The 22,845-nt window shown below is 44.1% G+C and overlaps 1 protein-coding gene across 3 annotated transcripts in view; it reads right to left on the bottom strand.

Annotated features, from left to right (window-relative positions):
- Nucleotides 1-22,845, bottom strand: part of USP3 (ubiquitin specific peptidase 3) — a 290,965-nt gene that overhangs the window by 180,691 nt on the left and 87,429 nt on the right. For all 3 annotated transcript variants that reach the window (XM_085643678.1, XM_085643679.1, XM_085643680.1), the window contains 3 exons: nucleotides 17,145-17,282; nucleotides 11,492-11,575; nucleotides 4,900-4,981 (listed from right to left, as the gene is read on the bottom strand). In XM_085643678.1, the coding sequence (XP_085499804.1) occupies nucleotides 4,900-4,981; nucleotides 11,492-11,575; nucleotides 17,145-17,282 (304 nt within the window). The remainder of the gene's footprint in view (nucleotides 1-4,899; nucleotides 4,982-11,491; nucleotides 11,576-17,144; nucleotides 17,283-22,845) is intronic.

The raw sequence follows: 22,845 nt of genomic DNA, 5'->3' as shown, positions 1-22,845 counted from the left end.
CCCATACTCCAACCCATTGCCCACTCACCTGGGTGTTTCTCCTCACCCGCTCCACGCTGCTCACTCGCCATCTGCTTTCCTTCCCCCACCTGTGCCTTCTGTGTTGCTTCTGACCCCCTCTCCCCCACCCCCCCCGGTTTCCTCCTCCCGCAAAAAAAAAAAAAAACAACTTTGTCCATATTTTTTTACTTATTAATTACTGATCCAAATTGGATCAGTGACTAAACAGAAAAAAACCTTGTGTCGATTTGTGGGTACGCGTGCCTACAAAATGACAAGGGCGGCGGCTGCGTCAAAAGCTTTATTTTTTTTTTGATTCATTAGTCCCCCTGGGACGATGCGTAGCATGTCTAAAATCCATTAGCAAAGCCAATAGGTCCCAAAGGCAAGACCTATTGGCTTTGACAGTGTTTGTTCTGATTCCAAACAGAGGAAATTAATTTTATGCTCGGCACCTGAACAATTTTCAACTGATATCAGCTTTTTCTGAGTGGATATTACTCCTCTAAAATTCTTGTTCTTATTGATTTGTCTAGCTGTAAAAACGTTGTACTTGAATCAACCCACCTGGCGCATTGTTTCATAGAAATGAATGCATATTGGCTACAAAAAGGCTTAAAACACGTCAACAGTCACCCCTCAACTGATGCAAACTGCACTGCTGCTACAATAGCCTTTTCTAATCATAGTTTACTGCTTTTCAGATGAAAATGCATACTTGGTAGCGAGGGGTTTGTTGTTTAGGAAGATCGCATTAGAACTCATACTGCTTGCTGCAAGCAAGTGATGAGCAGCTGCCCAACGCCTGGCTGACCCTTCCCACCGATCTGTGAGCTCCAGCACAGGGTCAGCAGAACGTCGGTCAACAAAATGAGTCAAGGGTATTGCAGATGAGCTAACATGACAACAGACTCTGGCTATGAATTCTGATCAACTCAGTGTTTCAGATCTGTTAGGCCTGCACATGCTTTGCCTGCTCTTGAAAGCCGGTCTCTTAAATCGCAGCGAGCACTGTACAAATGGTGACCACATATTATATCATTTCAAGTACATTCACAAAATTACGTACAACTTATTTGATGTACTGTGGGTCTACCAGACTGCAGTATTTTAGGCCATTACTCTGAGTTTCAGAGGCATCTACCACTGCCTCCTCAATCTCACGATACCAGAGAATTATGTACAGAGCACCCCTCTCTAACAGTGGAATCGAACAATGGCAAAAAAATATAACTATCTTCTGCTGTGCTCAAAGGCACCGAGAGGACACCGCTTTCTCAAACAGATTTGCGTATTCACTTTTGTAATAATTTGATCTTGTTTTCTGTGGGATAAATAAATAGGCTGAAACTGGGTTATAATGTTAATAGTCATTACCATAGCACTTCTCCAGTATGTTCTGGAAGAAGGCAGTGAAAATACACAACATTTTAGATGTCTGTCTAAAAGGTCTGTATTGAGTGTGGCATCGCCCTCACTGGGCGAAATGTCACCAGGGAAAATGAAGAAAGAGATTCAGAACCATCTATTCAGAACCACCAGCTTAGTCATATTGAAGAACTATGGCTGAAGGCAGTGGGGTTTTGTTGCATGACCCATAGATTGCAGTGAAAGACAACCAAACAAAAAGCAGATCTGTTAAGATGAATAATTGCTTTCAGAGTAGCATTGAATGATTGAATGTGACATAGTATGGCATGCATTGCAATGGAACCACCTCCCCCGATACACCGTACTCTCAATGTATTTATTTATTCATTTATAAAGTTTTATATAGTGCGAACAAGATCCCGAAGGATATCAGAGCGCTTTACAAAAAGATGGAAGGACGGTAATAAGTGCAATATCGACATCAACAAAAGCATAACAACCATGAATAATTACCGTACAAAGTTGTCAAAGGAGAATAATACAACAGCTAATATATGGCGGGCTAAGAATAGCATTAGAGGATAGAGGCATACACCTCTGAGCTGATACAAGATGTGACAACATCTTAAACCAATAGAGAAAGGGGGCTGAGCCAAAAAACTAATAGCTGATGTGGCTCAACCCAAAGCCTGCTTTCTGTATGTTGGAAACAAGTCAGATATAAAAAGCAGCCTTCACGGTCAACAAACCTTTCCTCAAGCCTTCCCTTCTGGATGCTGCAGACATCTATAAGAATAGGCAGCAGAATCAACAATGGAGAATACTAGGTTGCACACCGACTGTTCCCCACTGGATAATGCCTTGGCTTAGTCTGCCCTCAGTCATAAATACAGTGTAGATAATTCACAGCTGCTGCACAATGCTCTACATACATTATAGTGACACAAAGGATGACCCAACACAGAATGGTGAATTTGGTCCTGGCATTGATCCTTTTATCTCCAGTGAAGTCCTTAAATGGCTGATAAAGAGCCTCTGGCGTAACCTTTAGAGGCACAGAGAACGGTCATCAAGGCCCTAGTCACGTCCAGATTGGTCTATGGCAATGTGCTGTACCTAGGCACCGACAAGACGTTGATTAGACACATCCAGACCATTCAGAACGCTGCAACCCAGCTTATTTTTCGACTACCGGGACATGCCCCTGCCTCGCCTCTGCTCCAGGAATTGCACTGGCTAAAGATTTCAAAACACATTGGATTTAAGGCACTTTGCTATATGTTTAAGTCCAAGCAATGCCTTGCACCCGCATTCATTCAAGGATTAGTGACTTCTTGTAAGCCTACGCGTTTGTCGAGGTCAGCCAGCCATGCTTAGTACACCACGCTTAGTTCACCACGCTTAGTTCACCACGCCTAGGTTCCGCTAAACCCGCATCAAAGGAAGCTCCTTTTCCTATCTCGGCCCCAATCTGTGGAATTCTCTCCCTTCCTTTCTTAGGAACTGTAAGTCCTTACAAACGTTTTGCAAAAATCGGAAAACTTGGCTCTTTTAGCAATTGGCTGGGGTTTCACTGTCTGCAACTACCCTGCGCCGGGAAACCCCTTGGGGTAGCTTTGTGAATTATGAGTTTGTCAAATAATAATAATAAGTGAAGCATACCAAAAATATGGTCATGAACTTTTTCTTGTTGTGTGCAGCTGATAAAATGACACAAATGACGCAGGCTGCAGATGTTTCTCCCCCCCGTAGGCTGGATGTAAAGGAGAGAAGAAAGGTGGATGAGTTTTAGCCTTGACTACGTAGAATGCAGAAACTACTTTGGATTAAGATGGATGGGCAAGCGCAAAGAACCAACTTACCTGGGTAGACAAATGCGAAGACTAGACACACCAATAGACCTATAGTTCTCAAACACTGAGAACAAAGGTAATTTCCATCCTATAAAAGGTTGTGCAGGGCAACTGTGCATTGGCTCGAACAAAGGAGATATAAAAAAAAAATGGACAAAACGAGGTTTAAATGCTACTTGGTCAAATCTTTCATAAAATGCACCACTAATGGCAAATTGCACATAGAAGGCTGTTCCAAAAGGCACAATTGCATACTGAAACGTACTCCTTAATCGTATCCACTGCCAGACCTTGTGGTACAAGGAATGAAGCAAACTGTTGGACAGGTGAGATGTAAACAGATTAATGCCTACTGACTCACACCACGGCTGCCCTTGTAGAGGTTGGAGGAGTTAATCCACAAGTACAGATCATGATGCACTGCCTGGTTGATGTGTACCAGAGCTGAGAGGCTTGGTGTTGTAACTTCTGCCTGGTGAGACACCACTGAAGGCTTCTCATCCGCCATCTTACGGGAGGCACCAACAGGATGCACAAGACAATCAGGACCAGGATCCAGGCTTAAGTCAGACAGAACTAAATCATCACATGAATATCAGAGATTCTCTGAGGAGGGAAGGCCATTATAAGAGCGGTGTTGAGCACTACCCTAATATAAATAATATTATACGTGGAACGGAGTTGAAACTTCTGGATGTTGATCGAAAAGCCCCGGTGGTGGTGAAGATAAACCCTCCACCAGAGATGTTCCTAGAACGGCTTTGGGGACTCAGCCTTCAATAGCCGTTGACAAAATAAATGGAGTCCTGGCCTCCGCAGAGAAGCTGCCATGGCTGCCTGAACCTTCATAAAGACGTGTTGGCCTGCTGTTAATCCAGAAGAGAAGACCAAAGAGTAAAAATGTTGGGACCCCACCGTAAACTTCAAGTAACGCCTGTGGGCGAGATAAGACTGGAATATGAAAATAGGTGACTCGAGATCCAGGGATACCAACCACTCTCCAGAGTTCAAGGCCAGGAGGACCTAGGTCACAGACAGCAACTTGACTTGACTTTCCAGATTTCATAATGCTTCAGCCTAGATCACAAATTGAGCAGCCATCCTTCCTATTAAAGGAAATAACATTCCGTGCCCCTCTCTTATGGAGGCACTGCTTCCAAGGCCCTTGTTTCCAGTACGGTAAGAACTCTTGCCTCAAAGATCAAGGTTTGGATCAGTGGAGACAGATACCATTTTTGTGACTGGACAGCCCTAAAGTAACAACAGAACTTCTAAAATTGTTGGTGGAAAAGCTATGCAGGGGAGGCCAGGCCAGGCTGTGGCCCATAGCCCTGCTGTTCTTGAAGTGGTCCAAGGAAGAGTAAGCTTTTGCTCCGAACAGCTGTTCTCCATCAGAAGCTACTGTTCCCTATATAAAAACACAAATTGGCTCTGCAGTCTTGCTGCTTGACTGTTTCTTGGTTCTTTTCCGTCCATCCCACAAACCATTACAGGGCGTTATGTGAATAGCGATGAAGTAAGTCCTAGGTAAAGAATAATTTTTTTTCAATGTGGATCACAGAAACTGATAGGTTTTCATAATCTTGAACAAATGGGAAAAGTGATGCCCAGACGATGGAGATTCCTTGTGTATAAGCATTTCGTATTTATAAAAAATTGAAATTTTAATACTTACATTTACTTTTAACAACTTGCTGTTCACAGAAGAATTTTCTAATAGTTTTCTTTTCCTAAGTCTGTCTGCTGCAAAGGCGGAACTAGATGTAAAAATAAAATAAAATGTAAAGTAAAAGTCTTTCAAAACACACTCATCAAAAGTACAGGGTTTTTATACAAGGCTTCTTTAATGTATGTTCGGCAGTTGTTCGATCTCACAATTTCTGTGCAAAACTCAGCAGTGATTAGAGAATTGATGCTGTAGTCTTTAAAATTCAACAGCAGAAATACACTAGCTAGACAGGCAAGTGTGCCCTCTGCACGGTAAACCTTACCAGAGCAAACCTAATTTGCCTTTAACTTTTACCTTTGCGTTTGTAAAAATATCCTGTGCAATCCACTGAAGGTGATCAAAGCTTTGACTGCACAGTCACCAGCAGAGCCAGGCCCTAATGAATGTCACATGAACTTGAATATGGGCACCTACTGCTTCCTCATCTCAGGCTATCAGATTAATGGCAGTGCCAGAGGTGTAAATAGAAGCAACAAGTTACAGCAGTAGTAACCATACACAAAAACACAAAGGTGAAGTACAGTTTTCACTTACCAGGTTTTATGCCACCCTCACGTTTCTGTCCCACAATCCCCAACAAGTATGGTCCACAATCTATAAATGGGCACTCACTACCCACATCAAGCATATTTCAAAAAAACATTTTAACAAGAACTTCATAAATTTCAGAAAGCCTCGGGGGAGGGTTGGACCAGGACCTTCCAGTCAGCCAGCCCTATGCACGTCTTCCTGGGAACAGAATCTCAGGGGCAGTCCAGCTGTTTTGGTGGGTTGTTCTTTCTTATCTCAGTTAACAGCAGCAAGGTAACTCCCCAGGTATCCCAGAGGGAAGGGAGCAGTTTGGCACATTCCACCCTTGGTTCTGCTGTCTTTCTCCTACACCTGTGCCATTGTCCAGACAATGAACCACATACCAACGCTTCCAGTACTTGTAGACGTCTGCTAGTCAAGGCAGGTGCCAAAGCCAACCAGAGGGTCAGCCACATTCAAAGGAATGGCTATCCTCCCCATACTTTGAGCAGTATGTAGATATTGTTGCTGATCAGATTTTATAGGTCCATGGGCTCACTATCCACTGTCAAATCATTTTGCACTTGTCCAAGAGCAATGTGCCTCCACCGGGAGAGTCACATCTGTTTCTTTTGTTTTGTCTAACACTTGGAAAGGTAGATGGGAGAATTTTACACAGGCAGGGCAATATTCAGTGGAAGAAAGGAATGGAATACTTACTTCACTGGTACACCACTGATACCCACTTGGTACACCATGTTTTGGGTCAGAAAGGGGTATAAGGAAAGCATGCAAGTAATAACAGATGCCCTAAATAGACCTAACCATCTCAGCACAAAGGGAATCACAATTTTGTGCAGCACACACATGGGATTCAGTGTAGCACATCCCTCAGAGACAAAGCTGAAGCATAGTTCTTATGATGCAAGGTTTCTAATAAAAAAAGTTCAACCCAGTTATGTTGTAGGCGATGTCACTGATGTTGTAATTTGTGAAGTCAGGAGCATTGCATGATGGAATGGACTGCACATCTACCTGAACTTGGGAAGCTAAAGAGTTTTTAAGTTTTATGTCACAACAACCATATTTTAGTTTGATTGTGCCATCGGACTGCTTCTAACACATTACATTAACCTTTAATACGTTTCTAACAGTGAACCCATTTGTTTTTAAATGACATGCTTTTTAGGTCTCGCGCCTAGCGATGCAGTGCGCAGCACTGAAGCAGCGAGAGTCCTTTTGTCCGGGGTTCCAAAACGGAGCCAGGAATCGTACACGCTTGTGTGTGTGCTTTTCCTTTTGTGCCCCGCTATTGGCCTTTGTGTGCATGTATTTTCCAAAGAGAGCACGCAATAGGCCAAAGGCGGGCGCATTGCTCTGCCCCTGGCCTATAGGTGTCTATTACGCGACCAAAGGCCATGTGGTTTCAATTATCGTGCCCAGACACGGACGCGATAATTGAAAATATATGGCTCGCTGTGGCGCGCGCACCACTCGCGGGCGTGTTTTTTTTTTGTACAATAGCGATCGCTTTCACTGCCGCTTGTTAGCACTGGGTGCCGGGCTGGTCACATTCCCTGCTTGTTTACCCTAGGATTTTATGTTTTGCTGACATGCTTTCCTTTTATTTTACCAATGATGTTGGTCGAATAAAGATTTTCTAATCGAAATCAACTCGGAACTGAAACAACAAGCACAGGACTTTCAGCACAATAATTGTCACTGCTCTCATACATGGCCTGACTCAGCAAGGTCACAACAATCTCATGTTTTAATTACCGCCTCTTCTGGTCCATGTTGGGCGAAAGACCGGCCTGCCTTTGTCCCAGGAGCGTCCCGTGCCGCGGGAAGCTTAAAGAGCTTTTAAGCACATTTTTGCGACGTGGCCCCTCCTCACCACCACTGAGGGTAAACAGGAAGGGCAGGAATGCTAGGGGACGTAGTCCCACCCCAGCCAAAGACTAGTTTATGCCCCAGGGAGCTTTAAGCGATTTTAAATGCGTGGTTGTGGCATGCCCCCTCCTATCTGCCACCGAGGGCAAACCGGAAGTGCAGGAATGATCGGAGGCGTAGTTCCACCGCAGACGAAGTCAAGTTTGTGCCCAGTAATCAGAGTCACAAGTCCTAGACTCACTGCATTGGCCAGAGTGGTTTGTTCATGGTCCCAGAGAGCACCGGGACACCTACCTACCCCTGACTCTGTGCAGCTGAGCCGGCCCAAGCGAACTTGATGCGCAGTGGGCGGACAGCCACCAAAGAGTCGAGTATGGTGGCTGGTCCAGCCTTGGAAGTCCAGCTGCTCTCGAGCTGGCCGCCCACGGCCCGTCACTGCAATTGAATCATTTCATCAAGTAAGTGTGTGCCTGGTCCTGGAGTCAGTGAGGTGCATTCACGGAGTTGTGGGTAATATTAAGTTCAAAATATGTGCTTGGCCCTGACCCGCACTCACAGACTTCTTGCACATAGTGCTGCAAGTCACAGACAACTAATATCACACATGGCACAACACATTTCTCAGGCCGGATGGCTAAAATAATCATGCTGCACTGTGCAGCTGCTAATAGAGACAGCAGAGTCAGTCAATCTCTCCCGTGCAGGTAGACAACGTGCTCTGCATGCCAAATGTGTTTGGATCCTACCAGTGCCTATTAAATTCATGCATGATTGATTAAAGGAGCAGTCGCCGGTGGCTGGAGGGAAACAAGCCAGTGACTAAATCTAGTGCGAATGCACTTTCTCTCCTTTCAGTGTGTTACGTCTTGTTTCCTTTTAAGACAGATGACATGGCATACCCTGAAAAACCTGGCTGATCAGAACATAGAGCAGCTCTTAATTAGGTTTCTTTTGCAGCAATTCCATCCCGGATATAATCCTCCGCCTCTGGGCCAAAAGTGGAAGGATCAGTCCCCACAGCAGATATGGTATGTACAGCAAAGTGGAGACAGGGCCCTGCACACAGCATGCCCCTCCCCTTCAATGTATGGAGGTCTTTGCTGCAGTCTGTGTCAACAAGGGAAAGTGCACCCGTTCTAGAACTAGTGATCCGAATCAACCACTGATCCAGCTTCGGGGACTCACATTTGTACTTTTACACTGTTTGGTATAGCGCCACACACTGCGACTTCTGGACACTTGACTAAACACCATGGTATAAGCTGAAAAATCACAATAAATCTGAGGACTGACCCATGTGACAGCTGTGCCTCAATCACACTCTTATTCTGAGGCATAATCATGCGAAATCAATTGTGAATAACTCGGTTTTCACAAGTCCTTTAAGCATAAGGTAGCTCAGTGGGTTCAGGCCAGAGATGTGGTTTCAGACATACCACTTCTAGAGGCTCCAGAGCCCATTCAGAGCCCTCCAGAACCATCTCCAGTCACCTGCATAAACTTCTTAATCCTGCGCGCCCCTGTATTTTCTGCATGCGCCTGGAATACATGTCTCAACATAGGCCCTATTTCCTGCTGTTCTTTCCTCCTAACACCTACATATCGACGTATGTTTCAGTTTCGATATGATGTCAAGACCGTTACTTTTATCACCCTTTGGCTTATCGTTTCAAATATCTTCTAGGAATTAATAATCACTTAGAAAATGACACCTCTCAGTGTCCATGGCTGTACTTAAGATATTTGAAAATTCGGATCACATTGCAAGTCCACTACGATACAAATGGGCAGAACAAAGTGGATTTACATTGAGTGCACTGGCCGTTTTGCACCAATATGTGCACTGACGAACAGAAATATGATGTCATGTACTGGTACTTGGTCTAAATGTCAGTGCAAAATTCTGCTGGTACGAGGGCAATCTATGTAAGCAAAACTACATTACTGACTGTGAGCCAGCGGACCCTAGCTGCAAATTCTGGCAACTCAATTTGACTGCATTGTCTGATCGTGGGCCAGTCATCTTATTTCTTTATGACTCCATTTTTTTTATCTGCAAACATAAAACTTGCTTCCGAATGAACTAAATGTCAGCATTAGTTTACAGATAAACTAGACATTTCTTTCGGATTACAGTCTACCTAAGCGCTTTATTATCATATCACAGTATTAAGCAGCTCATTAAATTATCGTGGGCATCGAACAGGCGCTCCCCTCAGCAGGAATAACTTGTAACCTTCAAGTTGCAATCGGCTCTCTACAGAAGGCATACAAACGTGGTAAATTGCGCATATGAGAGATTTTGAGTTACTGGCATTATAAATGACAATGCCTTTTATTTAGGTCTTTAAAAAACCTGCAATAATAAAAGGTATTGTCATTTACAATACGAATAGGTCAAAGTTATGAAAATGCGAGACCTATTGCATTGCAAATGCTTGTTTTCATTCCAGCAGAAATAACTTGGCTGTGTGCAGCAGGTTCTGGCAATCTGGATATAGACTTAGATACCACCCTGTGGCATGTTCTTTTGACCCCACTAGATTCAGCTGCTGGCTCCACATTCATTGTAAACGGCGCTAGTCATGTGTCAAGGGGAGAGGACGTGGCCTAACGTCTAGAGCGGTCGACCTCGAAGCTGGGGAACCGGGTTAGAGTCTCTGCAACGACGCTCAAGATCCTGTGATTCTGGGCAAGTTACTTAATTTCTCGTGCTTAACAAAAAAAATAATTAATGTGTCCATCTGTAACAAAACTGGTGCTCATGTAAAGTGCTCTGACACCCGATATCTTATTTCGCACTATATAAAACTAAAAAAATAAATAAAAAAATTAATGTGGAGTGGTTAGTGCACTAAGTCATTTGGCCGCCTGAGCAACCTGTGAACAGCGTTCAGCTCAGCAACCACTGGAACACCGAGCATGATCTGTCCCCGATCCAGTTCCAAGTGGCTTTTGGAGATGCTCAGCAGCAACTGAACATTGCCTCCATCCACACCCTGCTCGGAGGCCTCGCGACCTAGATTTTCAATCGTGTGCAATACTCACTGGGCACGTCTTGGTATGCGTGGGAAGGGAGGCTAACAGCTCTTTCCACATCCCTTTCACAAGTTAGGGAGCCGGAAGAGTGCTCCCTCCATGATGCTCGGTAGGAGTCTGCATTTTCCTCCCATCCATTGCTAATGCTGGGAAGGGAAATGCGCGCATCCTCCACCTCCCCCCATCCCGACCATTGGCTAGGGCAGGGAAAGAAATGGTTATGAGTCCCTCCCTTTTCTGTGTGCTAAACTGGAGATTACAGAATACATTATGTCACAGGTTTGCTGTCCTCGTGGACACACGCCACACTCCTTGTGCAAGGCCATGTGTGAGAAACTCCACATTCTTCCCAAGCCTGTGGAAAAAAGGCAAAAGCTAAGGGATGAATGAACTATTGAACGGGTCCCTGGACATCTTCCCTCTCCCCTTCCTCCTCCCCCCCCGCCCCCAGTCCTCGGCAGGTAGGGAGGTAGGTGTGGGGAGGTGGAGAGAATGAGAATACCCACTTTTATATCCAATAAGTTTTCTTGCCATTTTTACATGTTCCTGTTCTTTACAAGCACAGTAGTGTATATCTACATGTCCTACAGAAGCAAGGCCCGGCTGCACTTTCTTCCATAAATGTGAATGCACAAACCACAAAAAAGTAATGGATTCAATCACTGCATGTCTTTTAGATCATAAGACTATCAGTCGTTTTCTCCATTGTTGGTCATCTCTATGGAGGTTTCCACAGCACACATGACTTTCTGGACCCTATTATGTGCCCAGGTCATTCCATACCACATTAGATGCGGCATGGTATTAGGGGGCGAAGGCACAAAGAAGCGTATGAATGGAACATGTCGATCGGTCTTAAAGTGGAGGTGCCAATGCTGCCTCTGTAGTCTGTGCAGTGGTGGATGGAGGCAGTCTTCTTCCTGTGTTCCGGTGTATTTTCTGGTGAAAGTGTTAAAGTAAGCCAAATGAACAACAGCAAACAAAAGTATAATTCATTCCTTTAAAAATGTTTTTCTTTAAACATGGCACTGTTGTGAAAAGAAAAAACAACTAGTATGTATGCAGCGCAAGAAAGCATTACTCAATGTGAACTCACTTTTCCAAATTCTGTAGATGTTCTCTGACCTTCTGTACCGAGCCCAGCTTGGTGTCATTGACTACAAAATCGTCGCATCGATAACTGCAAAAGGCATAAATGACATACATACGTTGTTATTCAAAAGGCAACACTTTGCAAACGTGAGCTCTTTTAGGGCTAACAAGGCTTCAACAAAGGATAAGAAGTCCTTTGAACACGAACTAGCCTCTACCAATACACATCTGTCAGAGCATTGACATGGCCACGCAACCTTGTGGAGCTGGAGTTCACGCGCCTCTCATAAAACGTACATCCTGCAAACTGTCTGCAGTTCACGACTCCATACACTAAAATTAGTCACAGACTTTTTATTGAGGCTATTGTTTCTTTCTAATACCATTTCCAGGAACTCCCTCTTTCCTATAGACGTAACACCACAGTATTTATGGCAACATTCATCCAAATGAAACAAAGATATGCTGTGTTCCTGGCACACAACTGTGCATCCTCTCTCCAGCTGTTCTTATCTTCTTTGAGAGTTGACATCAATTACGTTTTGTGGCCTTTCAAGCACCCCCATGGCACCCCCCCATCGCTATTCTTACAATACCCAGTAAACCCGGTGGCTTTAGAATATTTCTAAAAGTACTACTTTCACCAGAACTTTTTAGGATATCAGGATTGTTTAATGATTTGTGGAAGGCCAGTCTTTTTTATGTTTACCTTTTTTTTATCTGTTACATGGATTGTAGGTTCAATTGAAATTGTTCCGTTCCTGCACGTACCCTTGCCACACCCTGGACATTTCTAATCCTGGACAGATTGGACAGCTTCTGCAGCTGCTTCAATCCAAGGCCTTATATCAGCTTTCCCTCGTCTACGTCACCAGATACTCGACATAGTTCATCGGATGAGTTTGAGTGTTTGGCAACAATTCACAATGACACCGATTATTGTTTTTGTTTTATCAAGTTACCCTTTTGCTGAATATTTTGCTAGCTCCACCCTTTATTTTGAGGAGTCTTTTGACTGAGTGTTTCAATTGTAACAGGTGGAATGAGCATCCAGGGACATGTCTTACTGCAGATCATCTCACACATCTTGCTGACCCCACCTCTGATGGCAGGCCCACCAAAGGTGCTGCTTGCCGACAGCCCTACAAAGGCTTTTGTCCCCCATGGGCAGGATGGCAGTTTTTTTGTCCCCCTGGAAAACCCTGCACTGTGGGGCAGGCACAATGGGGTGCCTCCGACAGGGTGCAGGGTTTTCCGCACACACCCCATTTTCACATAGGAGCATGTGTTGTCGGGCAGAACACGGGCTCCCATAGAAGTCAATGGGACTCCAACCAAACAGTGTTCAGTCGCATCGTGATCGGTTGGGCGGAACCGCCGACCGCGAGTCGATCGGTTCCCGAATCCGAGACGGTGTCAGGCGGAAAGTTTCCGCCTGACATCGTGATGAGGCCCTTCATAGCAGCACACCTGCACTCTTTCGGGAGCCTCATACCTGTCAATATGATCCCTTAAATGCTTAAGATCACAGAAAAAGATGTGATGATGAGCAAATGAGTATTACTGTGTACAGCAGTGAAAAAAGTAAGTGGTAAGGTTATTTCCATCCCCCTTATAGAAGTATTAGGCAGCACAGCAAGCAGAGTGATCGACGTCTGCCAGTGTCTATTTAATTTTAAATGTTTTAGAAGCCACAAATTTGTATCACAAACAAAAATATTTAGGGTTGGCACATGATCAGCAAGATGCAGGATAATTTAAAGAATCGTCTTTAAGTGAATGCTGGTTGCTTGTTATTCTATGCTAAAACAAACAAAGCTCTCCAACACTCATGAAACATGGGAAAAGATCATTCAATTCGACCTCATTTACGGTTTCATCAGAAGAGGAACTACAATGGATCACAAGTACTCTACAACAAAGCCCTAATGTGAACCAGAAACTGAAACGAATCAGTATATTGTGTAGGATCATTAATGCACTTTTTACTTTGAAAGAAATATAAAAACTCAAGATGCACAACAACTTCTAAAACTAAAATTCGAATTAGACCAGTATTTATTGTTGGGTTCCCGCAAATGATTAGTGGTCTAGCAACTCTTTTTAGAAAATTGTCCTAGACCAGTTGACAACAATTGCATCCTAGGTTAGATTTTTTTAAATAAGCTACACTTGAATAACAAATCTATGTTCCTCATGTTTCTTTCAACAGAAATTATGAAGGAAGATTATATTATTATTTGTGCCCGTGGAACACTAGTTTATGGTCATCGGGGTAATTGCAGATTCAAGATTGGACTATTGTAATGTACACTACCTAGCATTACCCAAATACCAGATTCAGAAAGTGCAACTCATACAAAATCTGTTGACCAGAATTTTTTTTAGGACTGCCACTTTGGATTTCTATATACAATCACTTCAATCATTTGCATTGCATGCCTAGTGGCAAGCATGTTAAATCCAAAAGCTTGAATATCCCTCATAAAGATATCTATAGTAGGAGTCCCTCTTTCATTAAAAAAACAATTTCTTCTTGTAGAAGGCTGGCTTAGTATATGGTGCAGCACCTTGCACTAACCCAGACAACCCTTATGGTGATTTTAGTGGTCTTAGACAACCATAGAAAGCTCTCTAAGTGGCAGCTGTGCAGATCTGCATTCGAGCTAATCCAGAAGCAGTGTTAAGCAGCTTGTTTTACCAGAACGAATCCTATAGTGTATGTTAAACGAAAAATAACCACACAGTGTAGTTATAACTCACTAACACATTGGTATTTCTCCTACCCATAGAAATCAACACAATACACACAATATTTCAAAAGGAAACAGGTAAGTATGCACAAACACACTTTGGTCCCCAGGGGGAGACCAACCCATATACTAAAGAAGTGGAGTGCGAACAGCGACCAAAGTCAAGACCTGGCCCAGAAGACTCAGAAGAGCTGGGGACCCAAGGAAGCACCCAAGGTATGTACCCAGGAACCTCACAGAGGCTGTGTGAAGAGTGGAAACACAGCCACGTACTCAATGCAAGTCAATGAGAAAGTCGTGTTTGCAGTTTTGAAGAAGGACTCTTCCCAGTGGACTCTGAAGAAACCCAGTGGAAGATGGAAGTTTGGAGAGTCACCCCACCCGTGAATACCCAAGAGACTAGGATGCATACAAAAGGGAAGCCGGGTGTCTAGGTGCAAAGTGACGTCGGAAACCGCCATAGACCACAATGGAGGACCTCAGTAAAGGTGCCGCTGCAGCAAAGGTGATAGAGTCTGGTGGAATCCATGGGTGGATTCTTGAAGAGAAGTACCTGCAAGCAGATGAGACAGACTATGCTACTCGGCAGTGACCAGGAAGCACGGAAGACCAATGACCACAGATGACCGAAGATGCAGGAGTGATGACTGAGACCTTGTCGCTGCAGCTGTGAGGACCAGGCGACACTGTGGAAGATCATCAGCCGTTCACGAGCTGTCCCACGTCGCAAGTCAAGAACCAGGGGGGTCGGTGTTCTGGTTGGAGCACCAACAAGTCTTGGCAGCAATGACAGACGTAGAAAACGAAAAAGGTGCAGTGTTGGGACCAGCAAGGTCCGAGGAACTCCTCAAGTGCAGGAGAGTCAGAGCAACCCCAAGCAAGCAGGGGAGCCCACTGAAGCCAAAGAAGACCCTCCAGAGGACCCACAGGCCAAAGGCACAGTTGTTGCAAGAGGACCTCGAGCAGCTCACCAAAGATGCAGGCCCACGTTGCAGAGGAAGCGGTGAGGACGAGGATCTTGGTAGGAAGAGATGCTGGAGTCTGGAGCTTCTTGTAGCCCGAAGATCTCTGGAGGACAGAGTCAACAAGTCCTGCCAATGGCAAGTCGGCGCGGTGCACAGGGGTTCTGTTCCAGCAGAACCAATGAGGGATACTGGCCTCAAACTTGCTGAGAAGAAGGGGCAGGCCTCGAATGAGTTGCAAAACCACCACCTGTGGGAGCCTTTCGGAGTCCGTGAGACCTCAGGAGCAGCAGAGCAGTCAGCTTCGTAGCGGTGCCTGCTGATGCAAGGGAGTGACTCCTTTACTCCAAGAGAAATTTCTTTGGGTGTCTTTGATGACCACAGGCCTGGAGAAGAACCTGGATGAAGCACAGGCACAGACGGTGCAGAAGACTGGCAGGACGACGAGACCAGGAGCAGAAGGAGTCTTTCTTGATATAGTCTCGGTTCCAGGCAAAGTCCAACAAAGTCCAAGGTGCCCTGATGGTTGAAGTTGAAGTGGTTTCAGATTTGAATCTTGTCCCACGCAAATCTGAAGAACCACCCACAGATAAGCCCTTAAGTACCCTAGGGAAAGGGTTGGGACGATTCAAGGATCCCTCCCAGAGAAGGTGCTGTACATAGGAGAGGATACTCCATTGTCTTTTGTTCAGTTTCCCGCCAGAGCGGGAGCCAACGGCTCACTGAACTGGTTCCACCTGGAGTACGCTAGGAGGGCACCAAATGTGCCCTTCAAAGCATTCTGGTGGCATTGGCAAGCGCCCCCACCCCAGCCCAATACACTAAGTCCTGTCTGGGGTTGGTTGGTCACACCTCCCTGTGACAGGAAACCTATTGTTCTACCTTCCCCTGCTCGAGCTTGGCGCAGCAGCAGGAGTACAGAATTATGTCTGTGGTCAGCAGCAGCACTAGCTTTCTGTAAGACCTTGAAAGTCTGGTACCAGGAATTCAGAGGGGCTCCCTAGGGGAGCCCCCCAGTACATGGGATTCCAACATGTTCGATACCAAACATGCCCGGTTTTGGTACAGCCACTATATAGTTAGACATCTCGCATTTGACTTGATGTCCACTATATGTATTAAATGGTTGACCGCACTTACAGAGTTTGGAGAATCGACTCTGGGGTTTGTAGAGGGGCCCTGTTCATGCAGGGGCACCCTCACACTTGTAACCAAGCACCCTGCCCTCAGGACTGAAGGGCCTGCCATAGGGATGACTTATAGGTTTTAAGTGCACTGACCTTAGATATAAGGAAACGTATATCTGTTGTAAGTGGTGCTAGCACCAACTTACATAGGCTGCAATGGCAGTCCTGTAGTCACAGTTTGAGTGGTCTCTCATGGGTGGCATAATACATGCTTCAGCCTATGGGAGACCCCTGGTGTACCTATGCCCTGGGCACCTTAGTACCATATACGAGGGACTTAAAAGGGTACACCAGTAGCCAATTGGGAAGGTACTAAAGTGCTTACCATAGTCCAATTTAGGGTGAGAGCACAGTGACTGGAGTCCTGATTAGCAGGATCCCAGTCAGACAAGTTAATAAACAGAATAACACCAGCAAAAAGTGGGGGTGACCATGAAAGCAGATTCTTCTTTCCTAGTTGTTTTATGGAATGCTCTTCCTGTTTCAGTGGGTATTATGGAAGACCACTTGGCTTTTTGGAAGTTACTGAAACCTTTTGTTTTGCAAACTAATGACAAATTCAGCGTTCTAATTCCAGGTGTGATTAGTCAAGATGCCTACTGGGGTATACAGTGTGTTCCCTAAATACACAAATATACTATTTGTACAGATGGACTAGCCTTTAGGAAACGGGAACATTTTCAACAGGTTTGTGGATTTGAAAGACAGTTATAAACGATTGGAACAGCATCATGTGTACAACATAGCGAACTTACCAGAATGTACTGTAGCTACTGCAATCCATGCAGACCGTATGTTGCAATCTGTCTTTTTCTGGCCTGTCCACTTTCTTTGGGCTGGGCGCAGGATTCTGTGCATCCTCGTAATGTTTTTTCGCATGACCATTCACATACCTTTGATATTAAACATAACAAGCAATAATTATCCATGCACCAACTTAAAACAGCATGCCTTATTTGATAACCATATTACTTAAACACAAGCAGGATTTTGGAAAGAGAAAAATAACTATTTTAAATGAGAAAAGGTAGAAATCATAGCCGTATCAATCTGTGTGAGCAGATCCTTTTGGTTTCCACAAGCAGCTAAAGATACATCTATTCTTTTGAAACTTTGGTCCCTTGCAGGAGCCAAAAGATTTCACACTTAAGCAAAAGCTCTAAAATCTATTGCAAACTCACTGATCGAAAACAAGCACAATTACTAACCACAAATATATATATGAAACCCAGATAATCTCTCCAACAACAATTTCACCTCCAGCCCAGTGCAGACACCCAAGGGATGACACTTGTTATGTTATTTGAATTTGTAGACTGGAGCTTATCACCTGTGCAGGCATCCAGGCGCTGAGAAGGCAGGCCTGCTGGGGGAGGAGGAGATCATCTGAATGGCCAGCTTAGGACATTCATTGAGTACTATAAACGGTCGGATTACTCACAATGCGGTTTTCGTAGAGTACTAAAACTGCCCTGGTCTTGGGAGTTGATAGCATTAGAGCATTGGTTGATGCGGGTCAGGCTGCGGCATTTGTTCTTGTCGGATCTGTCCGCAGCATTTGATACCATCTCCCCGGTGCTACTTACCTCCCTCTTGCTCAGTTAGGTTTTAAAGACGTTGTGTTGAATTTGCTCAAATCATGCTTAACAGAATGAACACAGACAGTAACATGCGGTCAGTTTGAATCTAGTCCCTTTGTTTATGGGGTACCTCAGGGATTCTTCTTAACCCTAACTATGGTTAGTCTATATATATATATATATCCCCTCTAGAGAAGCCGAATAGTTATTTTGGTCTTCAGGTCCTCTCCTATGCCGAAGATATGCAGATTTTGTATCCATTACAGATGATTTTTATTTCATAGCCGTCAACTTTAATAATTGCATGAAGGCAATTTCCATCTGCATGAAGGGTAAATGTCTGATATTGAATGCAGACAAAATGAAGGTTATTATCTTTGGAAGACAGCCTTCGGTCTGGAACAGCAATTGGTGGCCATATGCATAGGGAACTCTGCCCTTACCATCTAAAACAGCAAAAAATATTGGCATCATTGTGGACCAACATCTAGCCTTTGATCTACAGTTGAACCTAACAGTACTAAACTGTTTTAATATTATTAGGATACCTCAGAAACATTTTCCATGCATCCCTTTAACAGCACCAAAATTATTGGATCTGGTCTTGATCTCCTTGAGAATTGATTACCGTAAAGCCCTGTACTTAAACATCAATAACTTCGATCTATAAAAGCTTTAAATTGTCCAGAATACAGCAGCGAGGCTTATCTTGGATATTCCCAAGTATCAATTTATTTCAGCTGAGCTTGTTAAGCTTCACTGGCTTCCTGTCAGGCAGCAAATGACTTTCAAAGCCCTTTGCATTGCTCATAAAGCCTTACTTACATATGTTAGAGCCCCGCACTCTAGATCGAAGTGCAGGGGTGTTGAATTGCTATGGATCGACTCCCAGGACATATTGTTTTGGGTCAAGAACACTATGTTTTCATTTTTATTTTGGTCTTGGGACAAGTAGGCCCAACCCCCTGCAGCACAACCCCTTTGGCTGCCAGATTACACTACTACATTATGAGCGAGGGAAGGGCATTGTCTGCAGTTAAGGGAATATATTTAATATTTTAATGCTATTCGAACTTGTATTCAAGGTTAATTAATACAATGCCTTTATTATTAGGGTGAGCACTCTAAGGAAATGTTGCAAGTTCATACTGCATTACGGACCATGGTTCCAGTATAAAAATGTGTTCACATGGTTGCGAAGTTTACAAGTCAAGGCTACGTATAGATTCCAGGATGCGGTCTGATTAAAAGCAAATATATGCAAAAGCTTGAAAGCAAGATTGATGGAGTTTTGCTTTCAAAATAAATTTGTCATTAAAAAAATGCAATTAGGAAAAAAACATTTTGCTTAACTACTGTGAAATTTTAAGTACCATTTCTTTGAAGCATTGTTTGCCAAAATGATTTGCTGCATGCTAGTATTTCCCAAACATATTCATAATGAAATATCAGTGTAAACAGTTGCAACAAAATTATAGGGAACGTAAAAATAGACAAGCATCAACAAAGCCAATAGGTATGACTTTCGTGGTCAGCCTTTTGATTATGTCAAAGCGTTGTTTGTTGTGACATGGGTTTTGTAAAACGTTATTGTTGTGGGAGCTGCCGGGCCCTTATCATTATAACAAACATTAGTGAAAGCAAAAAATATTCTTGGTCTAAAAAGCCAAACATTGCCACAGTAGTTCCTGTCACGGACCAAAACTAATTTGCGTGCATATATGCTCCCTGTAAAAGAGCAGAATGCTATCACTCAGAGTCAAGTCAGCCGGTAGATAGAGAGAGAGATAGAATTTTAATAAAAACAAAAATGCCAGACCTACATAGGTGACCAATTCTTAAAGAAAGCGACAACAGTGCAACCCTTTTATATGTCCTAGCAGTAGAACAGATTTACGGCTTTCACAAATTCGAAAGAATTTACAGAAATCGGTCGGGAAATTGTACTCCTAGAAAATATTTGTGAACTGCATTTTAGCACTGACAAATAATCACATGTAGATTCCCACATGCGAAATTTGCTGTGCGGTAACAAGTTCACTTTCCCACAACCACTTTTTCCCCAACCCTAGAAGAAGGTTTACCTCTGCCCTTGCCCAGAGAAAATTTCCAACCTTTCTCTATATGGGAAAATTAGACACATGCTGATGAAAACCCATAAAACATGAAAGTTAGTAGGTTTGCACAGACTCCAAAGGGCATTCCAATCATGGGGAACTATTGCTTCTCGCTGTCTGCCCAAGTATGTACTTCAGTGGGAAGGTGGCAAAACAAGGGAATTGCTAGTATTCAAACCCTACTATGGTATGAGCTCTGGCATAATCGGAGAGGCTATTACCAGAGCTCTTATATAATGAGATTCCTGCCATATTTTGACGCAGCACTACATGGCACCAGAGGGACAAGTGGATTTTGTTACATGACAAGTAGTTTTATGAAGCAACCTGTCCCATGTACAAGTAGATATTTTATAAAATTCCACACCCCTGCCAGGGGAGGGTAATTCATATCGCCCGATGCCCGAGACATCTAGATTTCTTGCAAGGCCAAGAAGTTTTAATATCTGTTTTGTCCGAAGGACAAGAAGTCACTGCACGATAGTAAATCGAAACACCTGACGGAAACAAAGTGCTTTATATGAGAGGCAGTTACATTACATAAGGATTCATATTTTATTGCTGTAGGCACGGGGAGATTAAAAGATTTGTCCAGATTCACAGGATGTTGAACAGACCTGGAGAACCGAACCTGGTCCCCCAGCTCCAAAGTCGGCCACTCCGGCTGTTAGGCAGCATCGCCTCCATTGGATAGGAGCATGATTATGTTCAAATTGGCAGGTTGAAACAGAAATTGCACAGATTCGCTGCCCTTGGGCCTCTCAGATACAGCCCTCAGGTCGCTCTCCACTCACTCGTATTTGAGTCCTGCAGTGAAGTAATTCACAGGCCCCTCCCTTCGCACATTGCTTTCCCTCTGCACTTATCTGGTGCCTGTGCTCCCCACTGGCCTCCCCTGCAGCCCCTGCTCACCGCCCCTGGACCTCTCATGTTTCAAACAGGGTGTACAATTAAGCTCCGGCCAGTACTTCCCTTTCCATGAGCCTCTCACTTTTCACACTGTGCCTGCACTATGCCTTTATCTCTCCTCGTGACTTATCTGTCCCTTTGAGCCTTAATTTCAATTAAATAACGTTACCAATATCTTACACTTAAAATTGTCAGGGACTTTACATGCTTTTCTGTGCAGCAGTAAGCATGACTTTAGGGATGCACTGGGGCGCTAAACTAAGGGTGATCTCTTCAATTTAACACTTGCCCAGGATCACACAATGTGGTTAAGTGATTGTGATTAGAGGATCCTCGCGTGGCAGCCGATAATAAAGCCACATTTCCATAAGAGCCTGGTGCATTGTGTGCGTACACAAGGCAGAAATGTACTGGCAGGGGTAAATAGTTAAAGCAGCATGTACGGCAGGGCAGTGTGTTTAGACGTGCTTCTTAAAAATAGGTAGGAAAGTAAACTGGGTTGAGAAGGTAATGTAAGTGTTTCCAAAGAAATCTGCCTCTAGAGCCCCGGATTCTCTTTCACAGCTACATCTTGCAATGAAGCTGAACATGAAATGCCACCACAGATCCAAGGCTTTTACTACCAGGCAGTCAGGAAGGACGTTTTTTTCTGCTGGAAAATAATCATATGCAAAACAAGTAAATACCCTACATGGAAAAGCTTCAGTTAGAAGCTGCTTAAAGCAGAAACAGCTAACTTTGCAAACCTCTCAGGAGAGACAGTAGAAGCAATTGAATGTGTACTTGTGCTGTGTGCCAGCCGGCATAAATTACTGAAGTACCTACTATAGAACAGCCTCTACTTGCTATGTAACACCCTAACCACCTCAAGCTATGTCTACCACCCTTTCCTTTACCCATTTACAGTCTCAGAACTTTGTCATTTTTCTAACCCCATGCTGTATTTCTTACCGAATCAAAGTCTCCTTTCTTTTATTGCTTTTTATATAAATCCTTATACATCTCTAGCCAACTTTGGCTCCCTTCCTTTGCTCTCAAACTACCAGGGTAAAACCACTATTCCTCCATTTCCGTGCTGCCCTCGCTTCGTTCTGCCCTCTACCAACCATCTAGTTCCCTGTGTTTCTCATCTCCCTTTTCTGTTAAACGCCAAACCATCTCTCTTCTTTTAAAATCAGCATAAATCTAGCTTTGTTGTATTCCCTCCCCTGAAGCCATAAGTGGTTCCTTCTTTAAGATCTCTCACACCTTTAGCTGTGAACTAATGGGCCATCCTTGGTTCCCACTTTAACCCCCGCCTAAGGGCATCATTGCCTTCCTCTGCGACTCCTCCTTCCTCCTGCCCACCCATTACATCACTGCCACCCTGTGTAACTCCTCCCTCAGAACATCACTGGCTCTCCATGTAACCTCTTGGGCATCACTGACTCAGACTGTGACACATTTTCCATCTCTAGAGCAAGCCCAAGTAATGCTGATGTGAATGTTTGTAAATGTACCTCTATCATACATGTGATGGAGGGATTCCCATGTTCTGGTGTCAGGGCATGCCTATAACATGTTACACCTGGGGGACACTGACAGATGCTTCATTTTAAACTTCTTGTGTACAGTGCACTGGTTCAACACTTGCCCCAGTGGTCTCTATTGACTTGTTCTCTGGCTGATGTCCTGAAGGAGACACCTACGGATTTGTGAAGTATTAATCACATACTGGGAATGTTATCAATTTTTGGAGGCTGAATACTGGTGCAGCCACCTCCATATTAATTGCATGACCACATCTGGATAGCACAAAGTAAAAACTATTCATAAGTTGTTGTTTCTGGTCAAAATCCTCTGTGTCTGCA

The sequence above is a fragment of the Triturus cristatus genome, chromosome 3_1 (genome assembly GCF_964204655.1).
Source record: "Triturus cristatus chromosome 3_1, aTriCri1.1, whole genome shotgun sequence".
NCBI lineage: Eukaryota > Metazoa > Chordata > Amphibia > Caudata > Salamandridae > Triturus > Triturus cristatus.
This window is presented reverse-complemented; position numbering and strand designations above follow the sequence as displayed.